The 18,099-nt window shown below is 58.9% G+C and overlaps 1 protein-coding gene across 6 annotated transcripts in view; it reads left to right on the forward strand.

The window, feature by feature from the left end:
- RFX1 (regulatory factor X1) overlaps nt 1–17,996 on the forward strand; it is a 29,975-nt gene extending 11,979 nt beyond the window's left edge. For 4 of the 6 annotated variants that reach the window (XM_032465457.1, XM_032465458.1, XM_032465462.1 and 1 more), the window contains 19 exons: nt 1,955–2,064; nt 2,283–2,366; nt 3,051–3,158; nt 4,033–4,149; nt 5,097–5,192; nt 6,705–6,799; nt 9,557–9,929; nt 11,388–11,569; nt 12,578–12,697; nt 12,788–12,903; nt 13,129–13,247; nt 13,329–13,438; nt 13,894–14,045; nt 14,125–14,222; nt 15,292–15,441; nt 15,537–15,745; nt 16,153–16,306; nt 16,389–16,434; nt 16,570–17,996. In XM_032465457.1, the coding sequence (XP_032321348.1) occupies nt 1,955–2,064; nt 2,283–2,366; nt 3,051–3,158; nt 4,033–4,149; nt 5,097–5,192; nt 6,705–6,799; nt 9,557–9,929; nt 11,388–11,569; nt 12,578–12,697; nt 12,788–12,903; nt 13,129–13,247; nt 13,329–13,438; nt 13,894–14,045; nt 14,125–14,222; nt 15,292–15,441; nt 15,537–15,745; nt 16,153–16,306; nt 16,389–16,434; nt 16,570–16,739 (2,609 nt within the window). In that variant the 3' untranslated portion in view covers nt 16,740–17,996. The remainder of the gene's footprint in view (nt 1–1,954; nt 2,065–2,282; nt 2,367–3,050; nt 3,159–4,032; nt 4,150–5,096; nt 5,193–6,704; nt 6,800–9,556; nt 9,930–11,387; nt 11,570–12,577; nt 12,698–12,787; nt 12,904–13,128; nt 13,248–13,328; nt 13,439–13,893; nt 14,046–14,124; nt 14,223–15,291; nt 15,442–15,536; nt 15,746–16,152; nt 16,307–16,388; nt 16,435–16,569) is intronic. The other 2 variants (XM_032465459.1, XM_032465461.1) reach the window with 2 other exon arrangements.
- The last annotated feature ends 103 nt before the right edge of the window (nt 17,997–18,099 follow it).

Raw genomic sequence — 18,099 nt, forward strand, 5'->3', positions numbered from 1 at the left:
CCGTGTACACCCAGGTGTGTCGGGCCTGTCACGTGACTCGGGGCTTTCTCAGGTTTCTCCCCGTGGGCCAGCTCAGTGAGGGCCTCTTCTGTCACCGTTCAGGGAAACCCAAGTGGCTGCAAAGAACGATTCCAGCAAAACAGAGGGATCAGTGCCTCCCGGAACTGGCTGCACAGGCAGCTGGCTGAGCAGGCTGGGGTTGTCCCAGTGCCTGCCCCACCTCTGGCCACCACTCCCCACCACCCAGCATATACACATGCATATGCTCTGCCCCAGACTCAGCCCTGAGCTCCTTGCTTCTACCTGCGATGACCTTTCTGTCCTGGCCAGGTGTTTCTCCATGTCTCCCCACACAGCTGAAGCCCACCTATCAGCTTTGGAGTCTGAACCCCAAAGGGATGCTCTGGACCTTGTGGTGTCCGCATAGGCTCCCAGCTCACTGTCTTCCTGTACCTGCATGCCCGAATTTGCACACCACTGCCTTTGGGGCCTCAGCCTAGGCCTGACCCATGACTCTGGGTTCCACACATGGTGTAGGGTTCATGTGGGCACAAACATGGGCCTGTGTCCTGGCCTGCCAGTTCCCCACTGGGTGACCTCAGACAAGTCACTTCCTATCTTCCGGTCTCTGTTGCTTTCTCTGAAAACAGAGGTAATAAAAGTTCTTTCCACCTCCAGCTGCCCAGGAAGACCTAGTGCGGTGCCTAGGGCACTGGAAATGCTGTAGTTCCTCCTATTACTCCTTGCCCACCTCCCTCCAATCCTACCATGGGGCCCCCAGAGGGCAGGGCTGGGACCTTGGCTCCTTCCAGCCACACGCTGGCGGAAGGACAGGTACATGTGTGCCTCTAGCCCCACCATGCCTCAGAAACTACTGGGAGCAACCAGGCCACACAGCGGGTGGGATAGATGGTGTCCTGGCTAGGATGAGGGTCTCCCAGCCAGTGCCTGTCAGGGACACTTGAACTCCATGCCTCTCCCCACCCCAGCTCCCCCGTTAATCGCTTAGCAAGCCGTGCTTGAAACTTGACCTGCGCCTTCATGATAACATCTCCAGGTACCAGCCTCCCTCCTGACCCCACAGCGTGGCCCCAGCCCTGCAAGGGCCCTGCTCGGGCTGTGCCTGCTGGGAGGGACGTGTTTATCCCAAGAGGGCAGCCAGGAGCTCTGCATCCACTGGGGGGATTAGCTCCCCAAGGTTGCCGGTATAAAGCCGCCTGCACACCCTGCTGTTCCTGAAGAGGTGGGCAAGGAGCTAGGAGTGCCAGGCAGGCTCCCCTGGATGGATGAGGGGCAGGGGCTGGGTGGGAGCGGGTGGGCACCATGTTCCATGATTCCCTCTTCTCGGCTGCCTGTCAGCGTGAGTACCCGCCTGCCCAGCTCCAAGCCCTCAGCCACCCCCACCGCTCTGAGGATAGGAGGGCTGGGATGCTGGAGAGGAAGGGGGTGTTTGGCCGTAGGCTAGGAGGCCTTCTGGGGCTACTCCTCTGACCAGCTTCCATACCTGGGAAGCCAGGGGTTATCTCAAGGATGGTGGCTCCAACACCTTCCAAGGCTGCCAGGACCCTGGCCGGAGTAGGGGGTGGGGAGGGCGGTGTTAGTTACTATCCACAGTCCTGTCTGTTGGTTAAAGGGATCCATCATCCCTCTGAGCCTCACCATGGCTTTTCAGTCACCCCTTCTGGTCTGACTTCGGGTCGATGAGGGTAGGGGTAGGGGTGAGGCTGCTTCTAGGAGGAGGTTAAGGATTATAATTCCTTGTGGCCCCCAGTCCACCCCAATGGGCAGTGTTCTGAAGCTACAGCTCTGGTGGGGGCCAGGCAGGATTCTCGGAGAGGTCTGGCCCCGTTGTAGCTGTGGCTTCAGGCTGCATCATCCCATCCCCATGGGGCTCAGGCTCAGGATAGGGGAAGGGGCAGCAGGCAGAGCTGACCTGGTGACGTTTTCCTCACAGAAGGTGCCATGCGGGCCAGCGAGACTGTGTCAGAGGCCAGCCCAGGCTCCACGGCCAGCCAGACTGGAGTCCCCACTCAGGTGGTTCAGCAGGTGCAGGGCACCCAGCAGGTAGGACACGCCCCTCCCCCAGGGGTGGGTAGAGGGGGCACATGAGGGGGCAGTGGGGCTGTGGCCGCAGGTACCTTCCCCCCCCCGCCCCCCGCTGCCAGAACCATCTGCTCACCTGCTCTTATCAAGATGTTCATTGCTACCGCCCCTCCACCCACCCGGGCCTGGCCTCCCGGGGGAAGCCAGCACGGCTCAGGTCCTTACTCCTTCCCCCGCAGCGGCTGCTGGTCCAGACAAGTGTGCAGGCCAAGCCTGGCCACGTGTCACCCCTCCAGCTCACCAACATCCCAGTGCCGCAGCAGGTAAGGCCTTCGCATCCAGTCCCCGCCCTTGCAGCCTCCGCAAGGTGGAGAAGCAACCCCTATGGCCCACTTGGATCTGCTGTCACCAGCATCGAGGACATGGGTCCTATCCAAGGGCTGCCCCGCCTGCTGCTTCCAGCTGGTGAGGCTGTGTCAGGGCCCGTCAGGGAAGGAGGAACTGCAGGAGTCATCTTAACAGAACTAAGGATTGACTGTAAGGAGTGTGGCTTGTGGGTCCAGTCCCAATGTCCCAAAGCAGAGAACCAGAGCCAGTTAGGAACCAAGAGCCCATAGCCAGCACAGAGGCTGTGAGTGCACCGTGGTCTGTCCCCTGGAAGGCTGCACAGTGGGTGCCGGGGCCCAGCACAGTCTGGGACAAAGTCCTGTCTGGTTTCAAGGGTGAGAGCACATTTCAAGTGGCCTGTGGAGCCAGGCTCCCTGGACACAAACCTTGGCTCTGTCTCTTATGGGATCCAGGACCTGGGGCAAGTACTTTCGCTCTCCTGGGCCTCACTGTCACCCTCTGTGAAGTGGGGGAGCGACTGTGGCATCAGGACTGTTGGGACGATTCCGTGAGCTAATATGTGTGCAGTACCAGGACATCGCCAGGTATCACACAGGTGCTTGTTAAAACCATATGGGCTGTCACCAGTGAACTGTGGTCCTTCTCCCTCCTGGCTCCAGGCTCTCCCCACGCAGCGTCTGGTGGTGCAGAGCACAGCCCCGGGCGGCAAGGGTGGCCAGGTCTCCCTGACGGTGCATGGCACCCAGCAGGTGCACTCGCCCCCTGAGGTAGGTGGTGGCCCCTTTGGCTACCCTCCCTGCCCCTCTCCCCAAAGGCATGAGGACTCACTCCCCCAGACTCCTTGCAGACCCTGGGTGGGGTGGCTTGACCACTAGATTCTTAGCTCTGCTGGCTTTAAGTTGAGTGTCAGGCTCCAGGAGGAGGAGGCAGCTTCCCTCACTGGGTCAAGATAAGCCTCGAAGCTCTGGCTCAGGGCACTGCATCCCAGGCAGCAAAGTGGGCCCCTTTACCCTTGACAGGGTGGGGAGAGGCTCCTCCTCCAAGCACAGGGTGATTCTGGGGACCCCCAACCACTGAGGAGGGTTTGGAGGCAGGCAAGCCATGGGTGGCCAGGAGCATGGGTGTCAGCATCAGGAGCTCAAGGTCAGACCCCTGGCTCAGACCTTTAGTCCTGGGGGAATCTGGGCAGGCCCTCGGAGCCTTCTGAGCGCAGAGTGCTCTGTGTGTAAAATAGCTGATGATACGAACTGCCCATCGACGTGCTGACATAACATGGCCCAGAGCTAATGGGGGCTCTGTAGCCAGGACACTTGGGTTCAGTGCCTGGCGCCACCACTCACAGGTGTGTGGCTCTGCACACATCCCTTCCCATCTGTGCCTCATCTGGAAAGTGGGGATCCCCTCATCTACCCTCTCTCATCCCAGGGCAGCATTTCTGGGATGAACTCTGAACCTTGCCCTGGGATGACTGGGGTTGTGGTAGGGACCATGGGATGCACTTGGTTACCAGCTTTGGTGGTTTGGGTACATGCCCACTGGCTGCCGCCCTCTCCAGATAGCTCTCAGGACAGCCCTCCTGAGCAGAGTTGCTTCAGGTCCCGGCTGCCCCACACAACAGTCCCGTGTCTCCTTCCCTTGCAGCGGTCGCCGGTGCAGGCCAATAGCTCCTCCAGCAAGACGGCTGGGGCTCCCACGGGCACGGTGTCGCAGCAGCTGCAAGTCCACAGTGTCCCGCAGAGTGTCCCCGTCACCCAAGAGGTGCCAGGCCAAGGCGGGCAGTGGCAGGGGCGAGGGGTCCTGGCCAGGCGGCCTCTGCGTCCTCTTTCAGCTGTCCGTGGGATTTGCTGTAGGGAAGGCCAGTGACAGACAAGCAGATGGGGGTCCAGCCCCACCCTGCCACCTGGGCCTTTGGCAAGCACCTCTGCTTCTCTCCAGACTGTGCATTCTCATCTAAATAATGGCTTCTGCCCTGGGGGCCTGGGAGCAGTGTGGTTGGGGCTGCTGTGAGGATGAGATGCCGTCCTGGTGGAAAGCACCTCGCATTGAATGGGCCCTGGAAATGGCTTCAGAAAACAACCTGGACCTCTTTGAGCCCATTTGCCTGGAGAAAACCCCAAGGCCAAGTCTTGGCTCACCCCTAAAGGGCTCAGGGAGAGGCCTCAGCCTCCAAATCCATGCCCAATCTTCTGCAGAAGGCCTCATTCGAGCTGCCAGCCATGGCGGCCAGAGCAGGTTAAGAAGCAAGGGTTGTCTGTCATCTGGTTGCTACCACTCAAGTTGAGGGGTTCCCAGCCCCTTGGAAAACCAGATGAAAGCCACAGACCTTTTCCCTGGAGGAAAGCAGAAACCCCACCCTGGGATTCATAGGTACTCTGCTGCCTGGCCTCCCAGCCTCCCTCAACCTCTAGACCTAGGTTCAAGACCTGGCTCCATCACTCAGCATTTACCCTCCCCCCAGCCTCTGTCCCTCACTCTGTGCCTGAGGACGCAGAGTGAGCACAGAAGTGAGGACAGTCAGCATCATGGAGGTGGGGGTGTGAGATAACCCACATAGGGAGCTGGGGTGGAGAGCAGGGACTCACTCTTTTCTTACTGGGCTGCTGTGAGGCTTACGAGTTCATGTGGGCAGGGGGTGGTGCTTGGGGACAAGTGGGCAGCCATCCTCACCATGGTTACCATATTCTGACTCACCTTTCCTTCCCCAGAGGTCTGTGGTCCAGGCCACTCCACAGGTGCCCAAAGCTGGCCCCGTGCAGCAGCTCACAGTGCAAGGGCTCCAGCCAGTCCATGTGGCTCAAGAGGTGTGTGTCTCCCCCACCTACTTCTGGGCAAACTAGGGCTGGGCCCTGGGCTGGGCTGGGGAGGGGAGAGGTGCAGTCCCTTCAGGCCGCAGGGAGGGTGTGGAGCTACCCTGAGGGGATCTATCTGGGTGTGGGGGAGGCAGCTGGAGCCTTCAGAACCCCAGCCTCACCCTGGGCTCCGTGGGCTGCAGACGCGGTCCTGTTGCCTTCCTCTTTCCCCGCACCTGGCAGTTCAGGGCCCAGGATTTGCTAAGAGATACCTGGATTCTCCCCTCCCTGACTCGGGGTGGGCATCTTCTGGTCGGGTTGCTGCCTGAGCTCAGCAGCCTGGTGGGCGGTGGAGGCCTGGAGCCCCGCCCGCGGCCGCCCCCGGTGACCCCACAGTGTCTCTGTTTGTCCTCCAGAGCTCAGGCAGTCAGTTTCCCGCTAGGAAGGCAGAGCAGCAAGAGCCCCAGCCCACGCCGCCACCGGAGCCGCCGCCCCGGCCGCCCACGCCCGGGCCCGGGCCGGGCGTGCTGGCCCAGGAGCCACCGCCGCTCCCGCCCGCGTGCAGCGGCGAGGCCCCGCAGCTAGGCAGCCCCGAGCCGCCGCCGCCCCATTACGAGCCGGGCGCCGAGCAATGGGTGGAGCTGGTGGGTGTGCTGCCCCCGCACCTGCTCCTGCCGCAGCAGAAAGTGGTCCTCGAGCCACTGCCCGGGCTCCCGGCCCAAGCCAGCCCCGACCAGAGGGTCAGGATCCAGAGAGTCCCCCAGGTGCTAGTGTTCGGCACGGCCGCCACGGCCCTCAAAGTAGGTGGCGGACGCACGGGCAGGGTGCAAGGGGCGGGCGGGGCGGGATGCGCTGGCCCCGGCCCGTGCCCGGCCCCCGCAAGCCTTGTAGACCCCCACCTCCACCGGGCCAGTCTGGTGACCCGCCTCTGATTCCCCTAAAGCGGGCTCCATGTCCCAGGCTCCGCCCCTACAGACTGGGGGGGATGGGGTTGGGGAATTCAGGCCCCGCCCCTAAGGCTTTGTCTGTAGTTCCAGGTTCTGGCCCACAAATGGGGCCCCACCCCTGGCCCCGACTCCACCCCTAGCATCCTGTGAACCCCCCACCCCCCCAACCCTGTTCATAGGGGTATGTCCTTGATGCAGGCTCCAACTCTGAGGCCTTGTCTGTAGTTCCAGGCATCGACTTTAGTGACAGCCTTGTCCCAGAACTTGGCTCTGCCCCTGGAGTTCAACTTTCACACCCACAGTAGGAGTCTGGGGTCCCCTCTGGCCACCTTACCTCAGGCCCCACCCTTGCTGTCCCCAGCCCAAGCAGAGAGTCTTGGCTTCTCCTGACACAGTTGTGCCTAATTCCCAGCCTGTGGGCCTCTGACCCCTGGCCTAGTCCAGGGTGTTCAGAGAGCCCAGAAGTGCAGCCTTCCAGCTAGGTGTCCCAGCGAACTTAGGCAGCTGCCAGACCTTTAGAAGCAGAGGCAAGGAGTTGGCCCACCCCTGACCCTGTATACCCTTCCTCCCACACCAGGTGCAGCAGCTCCAGCAGGTGCCAGTCCCACATGTGTACTCCAGCCAAGTGCAGTATGTGGAGGGCGGCGATGCCAGTTACACGGCCAGCGCCATGTGAGTGGGGGGGAGTGCTGGGGGAGGGGACAGGAGGAGGGGCATGGGTCTCCCCAGGACCCCCCAGGACTTGAGGCCTCAGCCCTCAGTGGAGCAGCCAGCCTTCAAGGCCTCAGGTGACAAATCAGATGGTGGGTACTCCCGAACGGCAGCCTGCCACCACCAGGAAGAGGCAAAACAGAGGGACCCTGGCAGGCTGGGAAAAGCATCTCAGCATAGCTTAGGGCTTTGGAGTCAGGTGGGGCTGGTTCTTTGCAAAAAAACCCAAAAAACAAAAGTGAAAAATTAAAAAAAAAAATTTACAAGATAAAAATTTCTAAGTAATAGGGAGTGCTAAACAGTGAAAAAAGAACTCTCTTTCACTCCTGACCCGCAACCCTGCCCCGGAGGGGATGCTGTGATCTGTTTCTTTGTTTCCTCCCAGAGATACTCTGAGAATTGAAGTTACCCACATTCTTTGTTCAGAAATAGAGGCAGTGTGTTCTGTCCCTAATTTCTTCCCTAGCCACGTATCTCAAAGCTCTTCCACTATTAATTAGACCATGTGGGTACCAGTCATCTCTTAACCGCTGTATGATACTCCTCTGTACAGCCACAGCCTGAATGACGTAGCCAGTCCCCACCCAGGCAACCCATAGGTGACTTCCACTCCCTGGTGCTGCACACATCTCAGCATTAGCATGGGCCACATCAGCAGATGTCTGCCCCAGGCCTGCCCTCACCCCGGCTCTGGCTTCTTACCGGGGACCCTCCATACACCACCTTCCATCTCCCAGTTTCTGTGGTAATAATTCCAGGACTCAGAGTTACTGTAGTTGTTGTGTCTGTGTTTTGGAAGTTTCATTTGGCTTTCTTTGCATTTGCCTGATCTTTTTTTCTTACATCCCTGTCGCCTGTCCCTCTGGGCATGCCACTGGGGGTGGATTAGTTCATGGAATGACTCAGACCCTGGGTCATTGATGCTGTGGCTGACCCCAGGGGAGTGGCCCCAGCACCTGAGTCGTGGCATCCAGTTTCCTTGTAGTTCTGTCGGTTTATTTCTGGTGCTGCCAGTCTTATCTGTGCCGTTGACCAGAGCTGGCAGGGACCACAGAGGGCATTCCAGAGAAGAGCCTGGCTCTCGAGGCCCGTAGGGGCTCCTTCTGCCTCCCCTGGTCTGTTTTTGCTTCTGACTGAATTCTTTCCTCTGTTGATTATAGTGCGTGATCACACATAGTCCACCGATGCCATCGGCTTCTTCTGCTGTGAAGTTCTTGTATCTCTTGTCTCTCCCTCACAGTGGGTCATTACCATGTTCCCAGCTCTTCGCTGGCCCTGTTCCTCGCCCTGACCAAAGTCATAGTCTCTGGGCCTCCATCCCTGGGCCTGTCCAGGTTGTGTCCAGAGACACACACATTCGTTTATTGTTTCAGCAAATAGCTCTTGAAGCAATGTTTTCTGGGAGCACGTGTTGCGTGTGGGGTGCTGGGCACACTGTGGTCCCTGCTGGGGGAGGAGGGCCGGCAGGCGCACAGCACTGGCTCAGGTCACGCACTCGGTGTCACTTGAGTAGTAGATGTGGATGCATCTGAACCAGGAAATAGTGAGCAAGAGCTGTATCCTGGGGTTTGATGGGCGATGCTCACCTTGAGTGACCACACAGCCCCACCCCAATCTCTCTCCTTGCTGCCCCCAGAGGCCCGCAAGACTCCCTCCCCTTCATCCTTTGGCACCTTCTGAGCCAGACCATTCCTGACTGGCCTCCCTCTCTTCCTGAATTTAAAAAATTGAATGTATGTTTTAAAATCACTAATAAATATATTAGGAGGGACTGAAAAATCAAAACTGTGTCCAACCATGTCTAGTGAGGTGCCTGCCCCATGTCCATGGGCCCTCCACCCCCTCAGAGATGGCAGATGTAGCTATGAAATGCCACATCATCTCCTTCCTTCCCAAGGCACCATCCACACCCTTCCCTACCTCTTTTGTTCACTTAATGGGATGTTCTGGGGCTTGTTCTTTGGCAGGACCTCAAAACCTCCCTCCTCCTCCCTCACCCCTGTGTAGGATTCCATCACCTTTTACCTTAACAACCCACTAAAGATGGAGCCCCAGTCATTTTTACTCTCTTGCAGTGACTTGCAGCCTTGAGCCCACCTCACCTGATGCAGGTTCTGGGGTAGCTGGAGAACTCTCTAGGGCGGGATATATCACTGGGTCAAAGGGAAACCCATCTATACTCCGACAGTCATCACCAACCAGCCCCTCCAGGTGGCTACTGGACTGAGAAGCAGAGCCCCCCACACCCCCTTCCTGACTCGTGTACCTTGGTGCACGCCACCTTCCGCAGTGCTGTTGACTTACCTTTGCACTTGGCTTCTTCTCTGGTTCCCTCGCTTAGGACGTTAACTCCCCTAGGGCAGGGCCTTTTCTGCTTTGTCCACTATTGGATTTCCCATACCTAGAGCAGTGCCCAGCATACAGCAGGCTCTCAGTAGTTCTTTTTATGATTGAGTGAAGTGCGTGGCCTGTTGCAAGTTACCTAGCCCTTCTAGCTCCACTTGCTCATGTCTGAAGTGGGGACTCCCAAGTCAGGGGCTGCTCTGAGGATTAAATGAAAAATTGCTCGTCAAGCACTCGGGGTGATGACTGGTCCAGTATGGAGGGCTCTTGCTTCACCCTCCCCTTCTGAGAGGTCCCCTGCTGCAGAACTCCCCTCAGTCATGCCCCTTGGCCACCCAGCTCTTGTCCCCTGACTCTCTCCCTCTCCTTTCACAGCCGCTCCAGCACCTACCCCTACCCCGAAACGCCGCTGTACACGCAGACCGCCAGCACCAGCTACTACGAGGCCGCGGGCACAGCTGCCCAGGTCAGCACTCCTGCCACCTCCCAGGCGGTGGCCAGCAGTGGCTCTGTGCCCATGTACGTGTCCGGCAGCCAGGTGGTCGCCAGCTCCACCAGCAGTGGGAGTGGGGCCAGCAACAGCAGCGGTGGTGGCGGTGGCAGTGGCGGCGGGGGAGGCGGTGGTGGGGGCGGCGGCAGCGGCAGCAGCAGTGGCAGCGGAGCAGGCACCTACGTGATCCAAGGCGGCTACATGCTGGGCAGTGCCAGCCAGTCCTACTCTCACACCACCCGTGCCTCACCAGCCACTGTAAGTGCCAGCCCAGGCCCCGGAGGAGGCGGGGCAGTGGGGGTGGGGGGACCCTGGCTGGAGGTGGTGGGTGGTGGTTGTGGGCCACCATCAACAGGAGCCGGGGTGGCCTGGTGCCAGGGTGCTCAGGTGAAGGTGGCCTGGAATTAAATCTTCGCTGTGTGGCCTCAGACAAGTTACTCAGCCTCTCTGGGCCTCAGCTAATTGCATGAAGCTCTCAGAGGTGATACCCCAGAAGCATCATCTACTCAGATAGTAGACGGTGATGGCGGATAGACGGCAAGGGGATGGAGAGGCAGACGCCACCTTGGGAGGAGCTGCTCTGAACAAGGTTTCGTGTCCATCTGGCAGGCAGAGAGATAAACTCCCTCTGCCCAGAGGCAGCTCTGTGGAGCAGCCCTAGATCCTAACGCTGACCGGGCCCCTCACCAGCTCTGTTACTGTGGTGGGGTGCTCCTGGAGTGGTCCCTGTCCCTCTTGGAGCTTGGGGTCTGGAGTGATGGCTTCCCCTCATTTTTAACTACTGCCCTCTCCCATGGCAACCCACTGTGGACCCCATAACCAAGACGGAAGCTTTCTAGGAAGGCCAGCCTTCCCTCAAGCCATGTGGCCTGGCTTCTAGTCTGTTTTATTAAATGCTGACATAACTGATCTCATGACCCACTAATGGGTCCTGAAAACATGGCTCACTAGAACAGTGCTGTCTGACAGCACGTTCTCCGGTGATAGAAATGTTCTCTCTGTGCTGCCCAGTGCAGAGGCCTCTGGCTGCATGAGGCTATTGAGCACTTGAAATGTGAGTTTCCAGGCCCCAGGAACTGAGTTGAGTGGTTTTTTAAAAAACTATTTTGAAAGAATTGTAAAGTCACAGAAGCTGCAGAAATAGTAGAGATCCCTGTGGCCCCTTCCCCCAGGTTCCCCACTAATTATATTTTATGTAACTGCAGTTCAGTATCTAACCAGAAAACTGACATTGGTACCAGGCTGGTGTCTGCTTCTGTCTTTGTATCACATGGAAAGATGTGGGAAACCACCACCATAATCAACATGCAGAACTGTTCCATCACTGCAAAGATCTCCCACCTTTAGAGTCACCCCTGCCCTCCTCCTTCTGATCATCCCTAACCCCTGGCAATCATGAATCGGTTCCCCATTTCTGTAACACTGTCATTTCAAGAATGTTCTGTGAGTGGAATCCTACTTCATGTGACCTTTTGACATTGGCTTTTTCCATTCAGCATAAATTAATTTAAATAGTTCTGTGTGGCTGGTGGTGACTGATTTGGACAGTGCAGTCCTAGAGAATTCCATCAGATTTAGTTCCCATGGGTGACTGTGAGACAACGTGCCCTCTCGTGGGGTTGTCAGGATCACAGTCAGAAATATAGAGAGTGCTGAGCAGCGAGCAGTTGAGAAATGGTAGCAGTTAGCACTCTCCTGTCCCCCCTCGGGCCCCAGGTCCAGTGGCTTCTGGACAACTACGAGACGGCTGAGGGCGTGAGCCTGCCGCGGAGCACCCTCTACTGCCACTACCTGCTGCACTGCCAGGAGCAGAAGCTGGAGCCTGTCAACGCCGCGTCCTTCGGCAAGCTCATCCGCTCAGTCTTCATGGGCCTGCGCACCCGACGTCTCGGTACCAGGTGGGGCCACCTGCCCCTGACAGCCCCCAGCAGCCACAAGGCTCACCCTCCCCCCACATTATTGAGGGCTTCAGCTCCCCTTTGTACCCTCACTCACTCCTCTCCAGCCCCATTTGGCCTCTTCACAGCTCCTCTGACACGTGCATGCTCCCACCCCAGGGCCTGTCCACTGGCTGTGCCTTGTGCCTTGTGTGTCTTTCCCCATCTCCTGATCAAACACCTCCTGGCCCACTTAAATAAAACTGCAGCCTTCCACCACCTCTCTGACATCCACTCCCCCTTACTGTTTCTCCTCAGCACTTAGCACCTTCCAACAGGCCTTTTATGTTACTTCTCTTGTTTCTGATCTGTCTTCCAGTGCTGAAATGCACATCCCTTGAGAGTGCGGGGGATGTACACAGTCAGTACTTACTCAGGGTCGTGGGGCAGTGAATTCACTTAGGAAGGAGCAAGGAGCCATCCTGTGATCCTACCCTTCCCCGCTTCTCCTCTGTGACCCCCTCACACCTCTCCAGACTGAGCCCTGCTCGTCACTTGGTTCCAGCTCCCAGCTTAGGCCCTAGACAGCACCTCATTCATTCATTCAAACATATGTACATGCATAACCTTGAGCAAAGTACTGCATCTCTTTGTGTCTCAGTTTCCTCATCTGTCAATCCAGGATGCCAGGAGCACCCTTCGTAGGGTAGGGATGAGGAACACGTGGATTCGTATGTGCTAAGTGCTCGGAACAGTGCCTGGCACATTGTTATGAGTAGCAGTCAGCAAATAACTGCTAAGCACTCGCCCCCTGACACTGGCCCTGGCTTCACAGGGCTCGGTCTGCAGGTGGGGGCCTCTCCTGGGACCCACAGTCCCTGCACTTCCCCAGCCCAGCACCCCTAGCTCTGTGGAACATGGGGCTCTGTTTGGCCCCCTAGCAGAGGGGAGGTGGGTGTGATGTGACGCTCTTGGGGGACGACTGGTGGCCTCCCCCAACCCAGCCCTCACCCTCTGCCTCCCTTCTAGGGGCAACTCTAAGTACCACTACTACGGCCTGCGCATCAAGGCCAGCTCTCCCCTGCTGCGGCTGATGGAAGACCAGCAGCACATGGCTATGCGGGGCCAACCCTTCTCACAGAAGCAGAGGTAGGAGGATGGGCCAGGCCCAGTGCTGGTGGGCAGGGAAGGGCATGGCAGCCCGTCCCCGCTCCAGCCGCCTGCCCATCCTTTCCCCAGGCTCAAACCCATTCAGAAAATGGAGGGCATGACCAACGGTGTGGCCGTGGGCCCACAGCAGGCCACTGGGCTGTCGGACATCAGTGCCCAGGTCCAGCAGTACCAGCAGTTTCTGGGTGAGGGCTCCCTGGGCTCTGGGGTGGGGCCTCTGGCAGGGTCTTCGGGTCCTGGAGAGTGTGCATGGTTCACTTGCCCTCCCTGGACCTCATCAGCCCCACTGCACATGGGGGAACTTCTGTTTCATAGCAACGTGGTGCCAACTTAGTGGGGTCCCAGGATGAGGCTTGAGGGGGCAGGCAGGTGGGGGATGAGGGGCCTCATGGTGTCTCTTCTGTTCCCAGATGCCTCAAGGAGCCTCCCTGACTTCTCAGAGCTTGACCTCCAGGGCAAAGTGCTGCCCGAGGGCGTCGGGCCTGGAGACATCAAGGCCTTCCAGGTCCTGTACCGGGAACACTGTGAGGTAGGGCTTGTGGGCAGCGGGCAGGGGCAAGGGAGGGCCATGCAGCCGCCCAGCCTCATGAACACCCAGCCTCCCCAACAGGCCATCGTCGATGTCATGGTGAACCTGCAGTTCACCCTGGTGGAGACACTGTGGAAAACCTTCTGGAGGTACAACCTCAGCCAGCCCAGCGAGGCGCCGCCGCTGGCTGTGTGAGTGCCTCTGCGTCGAGGCGGGGAGTGGGAAAGGAAGTTGGTTGGGCACCATGTGAGTCAGCACCCAAGGCTGAGGGGGCCAGAGCTCAGATTTCATGCAGGGGTGGGGGCTCCTGTCAGACCCCTGCAGTTTGTGGGGTGCACATGCCTTCTGAGCCCCGCTCAAGCATGTGCATGTGTACCAGTCTGATGCTCGGTGTATGGGATGACATGACCCCCAAGCCATTTCCTCCCTGTGGTGGGTAGGTGCCTGTGCCCTGGTATGCAGGGTGTAAGGTCCCTCTCTGACCCTAGGGGCATCGTGGCCTGGGTCAGCCTCACCCTGGGGGTCTGCGAGAAGCAGGGAGTACCTGCCTGAGCCCTGGGTGGGGTGGGGGTGCTGAGCCCTTCTGACTCTGGATATGCGACCATGGAATGTCCTTGTGACCCTGGGGTGGGGTGGGTGCCCACAGGCACGATGAGGCTGAGAAGCGGCTGCCAAAGGCCATCCTGGTGCTCCTCTCCAAATTCGAGCCTGTGCTCCAGTGGACCAAGCACTGTGACAACGTGCTGTACCAGGGCCTGGTGGAGATCCTCATCCCTGATGTGCTACGGCCCATCCCCAGTGAGTGCGCGGCCCCTGGTACCCCCACCCCGCCCCACCCCGCCCCCGAGTCCCGACCAGCCCTCGCTACCACCCACAGGTGCCTTGACCCAAGCGATCCGGAACTTTGCCAAGAGCCTGGAGAGCTGGCTCACCCATGCCATGGTGAACATACCCGAGGAGATGCTGCGGGTGAAGGTGAGTGTGTGAGGGAGGCTGAGGGCCAGCTTGGGCCCACAGCCTGGCTCCTCCTTCCTGGCTAAGGGGCTGTGGGTTGGGGGCCTCGGTCTTCTGTGCCTGACAGAGGCAGTAAGATTTGTCCTCATGTCTGTTCCCTCGGAATGAACTTTGGGCGTTGTCTTTACAAACCAGCTTCCTCGGGTGCACACTTCTGAAACAACCCATTTGTGGTATTTTTGTATGCAACACAGCATCTTAAAAAAATAAAAACTGAGTGCAAACTTGAACTAGTTCTCTTCAGATAACTTCAACAGAAAGTGCTTTTGTGTTCAGAATGAGATAAAATCTAAGACAAAAAAAAAAGAAAATCTATAAGGCAACAATAATGGCCCTCTTCATCAAGGCTGCACATTCCCTAACTACCAAGATGTGAGGAATTAGATGGGATGTGCTTGCTCTTGAGCAAACAATAATAATAAAAAGAAAGAAAAGGTTGTTTTTTTTTTAAGTCTTTAAGATGATAACATGACAGCTAAACAGAACTAAATGTCTGAAGAATGACCCTTGGGTATGCTGGACACAGGGCAGGGCCCCGGGAGAGTAGAAGCTGGATCTAGGGGGGAAGCCCTTCTGATCTGGCAAGATTTAGATATTCATTTATTGTATATGCATTTATTGAGCACCTGCTGTGTGCCCAGCATGGTTCTCAGTGTTGGGACCATAGCAGTGACCAAGATGGCCAAAACTCTGGCCCTCCCGGAGCTGACATTCAAGGGAATAATATCCAAACAAAATGAAACAAAAGGTTATGGAAGCAATGCCCTTTCTGAGCCGTGGCTTCTGGTATTTTCTTGTGTTTTTTCATTAAAAATAATAATGCTGTTCAGACCCACATTGATTTATTTGGACTCATTCTTTGAGTTGGTGGACACCCAAAGTTTGGAAATCCCGACCCTTTGGTCCCCCCCAGTAAAAGCAAAAGGTACATCCCTCTCTTTTAGGAGGAAGGCTCACAGAGGTTGCAGTGGGTGGGGCCGGGGACGGCGAGGGTGGGTTCCGCAGAAGCCACAAGCCTCGGGCCCCACAGGTGGCAGCGGCCGGCGCCTTCGCGCAGACACTGCGGCGCTACACGTCGCTCAACCACTTGGCGCAGGCGGCGCGCGCTGTGCTGCAGAACACCGCGCAGATCAACCAGATGCTGAGCGATCTCAACCGTGTGGACTTCGCCAACGTGCAGGTGAGCGCGGACGGGGCAGGCGAGCTCGGGTAGGTCCGGTGGGACAGGCCTGGGGCGCCAGCTGAGCCGCGGGCACCTGCCCCGCTGTGTCCCAGGAGCAGGCCTCATGGGTGTGCCGCTGCGAGGACCGCGTGGTGCAGCGGCTAGAGCAGGACTTCAAAGTGACGCTGCAGCAGCAGAATTCACTGGAGCAGTGGGCAGCCTGGCTGGACGGCGTCGTGAGCCAGGTGCTCAAGCCATACCAGGGCAGCGCCGGCTTCCCCAAGGCCGCTAAGCTCTTCCTCCTCAAGTGGTCCTTCTACAGGTGCGCGCTGGCTGGGCGGGATACGGGCGGGAAAGGGGCTGGGCCAGAGGAAGCTCCTCCTACCGCTGCTGGACCCAGAAAAGGCTCTGGGGCCAGGCCAAAATTAGACCAGAGAAGGCCCTGCTTCTTCGGGGAGGGTGGGCCTATATGAGGATACGCCCCCTTGAGGGTGGGACCACAGAAAGCCCTGCCTCCAGAGGCCTCACGGGCCTTTTCTGAAGGCGGGGGTCCTGCTGACGATGGGCGGGGCTAGGGCCCTCCTCCATCTCTCATGGACGCCCTAGGGAAGCCTGTGCGGGGCCACGCTGTGGTAGCTAGGCTTGCTCAAGCCTCGGGTCTTTGCGGCAGGGAATGGGGGCGAAGGGGTGAGTCCGGGTCTGAGGGTCTCCTCTCTGCCACTGCCCCAGCTCCATGGTGATCCGCGACCTGACCCTGCGCAGCGCCGCCAGCTTCGGCTCCTTCCACCTCATCCGCCTGCTCTACGATGAGTACATGTACTACCTGATCGAGCATCGCGTAGCCCAGGCCAAGGGCGAGACCCCCATCGCCGTCATGGGCGAGGTGCGCGCGGCGGGACTCTGAGGGCACGGGCGGGGCGCCCCTCGGCTGGACCCTCACCCCTTCTCCTCTCCCCTCCTTCTAGTTCGCCAACCTGGCTACCTCCCTGAACTCCTTGGACCCGGACAAAGGTAAGTGAAGAGTTTCCCTACCCAGGGCCTGAGTAAGGCGGCGGCGTACAGGGGGGCTGGGGTGGAGGAGGTGCCAGCGGAGGCCTGGTGGCGCCGCTGCCCCGCACTGAGCCAGGCCTGGCCCGTGTGCCACAGACGAGGAGGAGGAAGAGGAGGACGAGAGCGAGGATGAGCTGCCGCAGGACATCTCGCTCGCGGCCGGCGGCGAGTCGCCCGCGCTGGGCCCCGAGGCTCTGGAGCCACCGGCCAAGCTGGCGCGGACGGACGCGCGCGGCCTCTTCGTGCAAGCGCTGCCCTCCAGCTAAGACCGCGGCCTCCCCCCGCCCCGCCCGCCCACCCTACCCCGCCGCCCCTCCTCGCCAGGGTCCCTCACAGCTTCTGTGGCTTCGCTGTCACCGCTCCAGTTTCGGCCAGGGCCAGGAGGGGGCCTCCGAGACAGGGAAGGCAAGGGGGTCCCCGCCCCCTATGGGGCCGCACAATCACAGGGCCGGGCGGAGCCGCAGCTGCAAACTCTGACACAAAAGACGTGCCTTAAGGAACCCGCCGCCGTGCCCAGGTGCCCCCTGGGGCAGCCAGCTTGGCCCCTTGGCCCGAAGGCCACAACATCTCCCTCCCCTCCCCCACCACCCCAGGGGGCAGGCAGGCAGGCCCCCTCCCTTGCGGAACTGTTAACTTATTCAGCTCGCTGGCTTTGCACAGCCTGTCCTGGGCCCAGCCCTGAGCCCCGGGTGGGCGCAGGTGGGCATCACCTGGGGACCCGTCACTGTCAGCAGCAGTCCTGGGACCCCTCCCCCAGCAACCCCACCGCTTCCCCCTTCTTGGTATAAGTGCAATTAAAGCCGTGGGTGTCGCATCTTCTCCAGAGCTAGGCCCTCTCTTGCCCCACAGCCCTACAGCGGGGCACTGCCTGGCCTGGATAGGGGAAGGGCAGCAGGGGCACTGCCTCCAGCTTCCAAAGAGCAGCAGGCTGGACCGGGCAACGGAGCCCGGAGGGGCCTGCTGCGGGCAGCGGGCCTGCTCCAAGTGCCCGTGCCTGCCCCAGCCAGGGCCGGGTACTCCGCTTGATCAGATCCAAGACCCTGAGGCCTGGGCCCTCCTCGCCGCTGGTTTGTAATGGAACCTCCATGCTCCTACTCCCCCTGGAGACCTTGCTTCTCCTCCGTGCGTGCGACCCTGCCCCCCACATGACTATTGTGCGATTTGTGAGCGCCGCCTGAGCGGAGTTGGTAACTTGTTGGGTTTTTTTCCAACCATCATGGCCTTATCTGTTCCGGTTTTCTCAGTGTTTTCAACCTGTGAGATAGATGTTTCTGGCAAAAAGCGGAAAAAAAAAGGAAAAAAGAAAAAAAAAAGAAAAACCTGACCTATTGTATAAAAATCACTATTTTGTGTGCTCCGTGTGCTACAGCTTTTGGGGTGGCTTGTCCACTCCCCCTCCCTACCCCTCGGGGCCTCCCCTCCCCTGGCGGTGAAAGTGTCCACATGTGTGGTAGTCTAGTGTGCCGAGCTGTTTTCTACCTTTTTGTAGTCTTTCTTAAAACACAATAAATTCCGCTGTGATATTTGGCTACTGCTGACTTGCCGGGCCTTGGTGGGGGCCTTGGGGATAAGGGCTCCAGCTGGACCCCCCAAGCACCTGAGTGGCAGGCAGTATAGGGAACTCAG

The sequence above is a fragment of the Camelus ferus genome, chromosome 22 (genome assembly GCF_009834535.1).
Source record: "Camelus ferus isolate YT-003-E chromosome 22, BCGSAC_Cfer_1.0, whole genome shotgun sequence".
NCBI lineage: Eukaryota > Metazoa > Chordata > Mammalia > Artiodactyla > Camelidae > Camelus > Camelus ferus.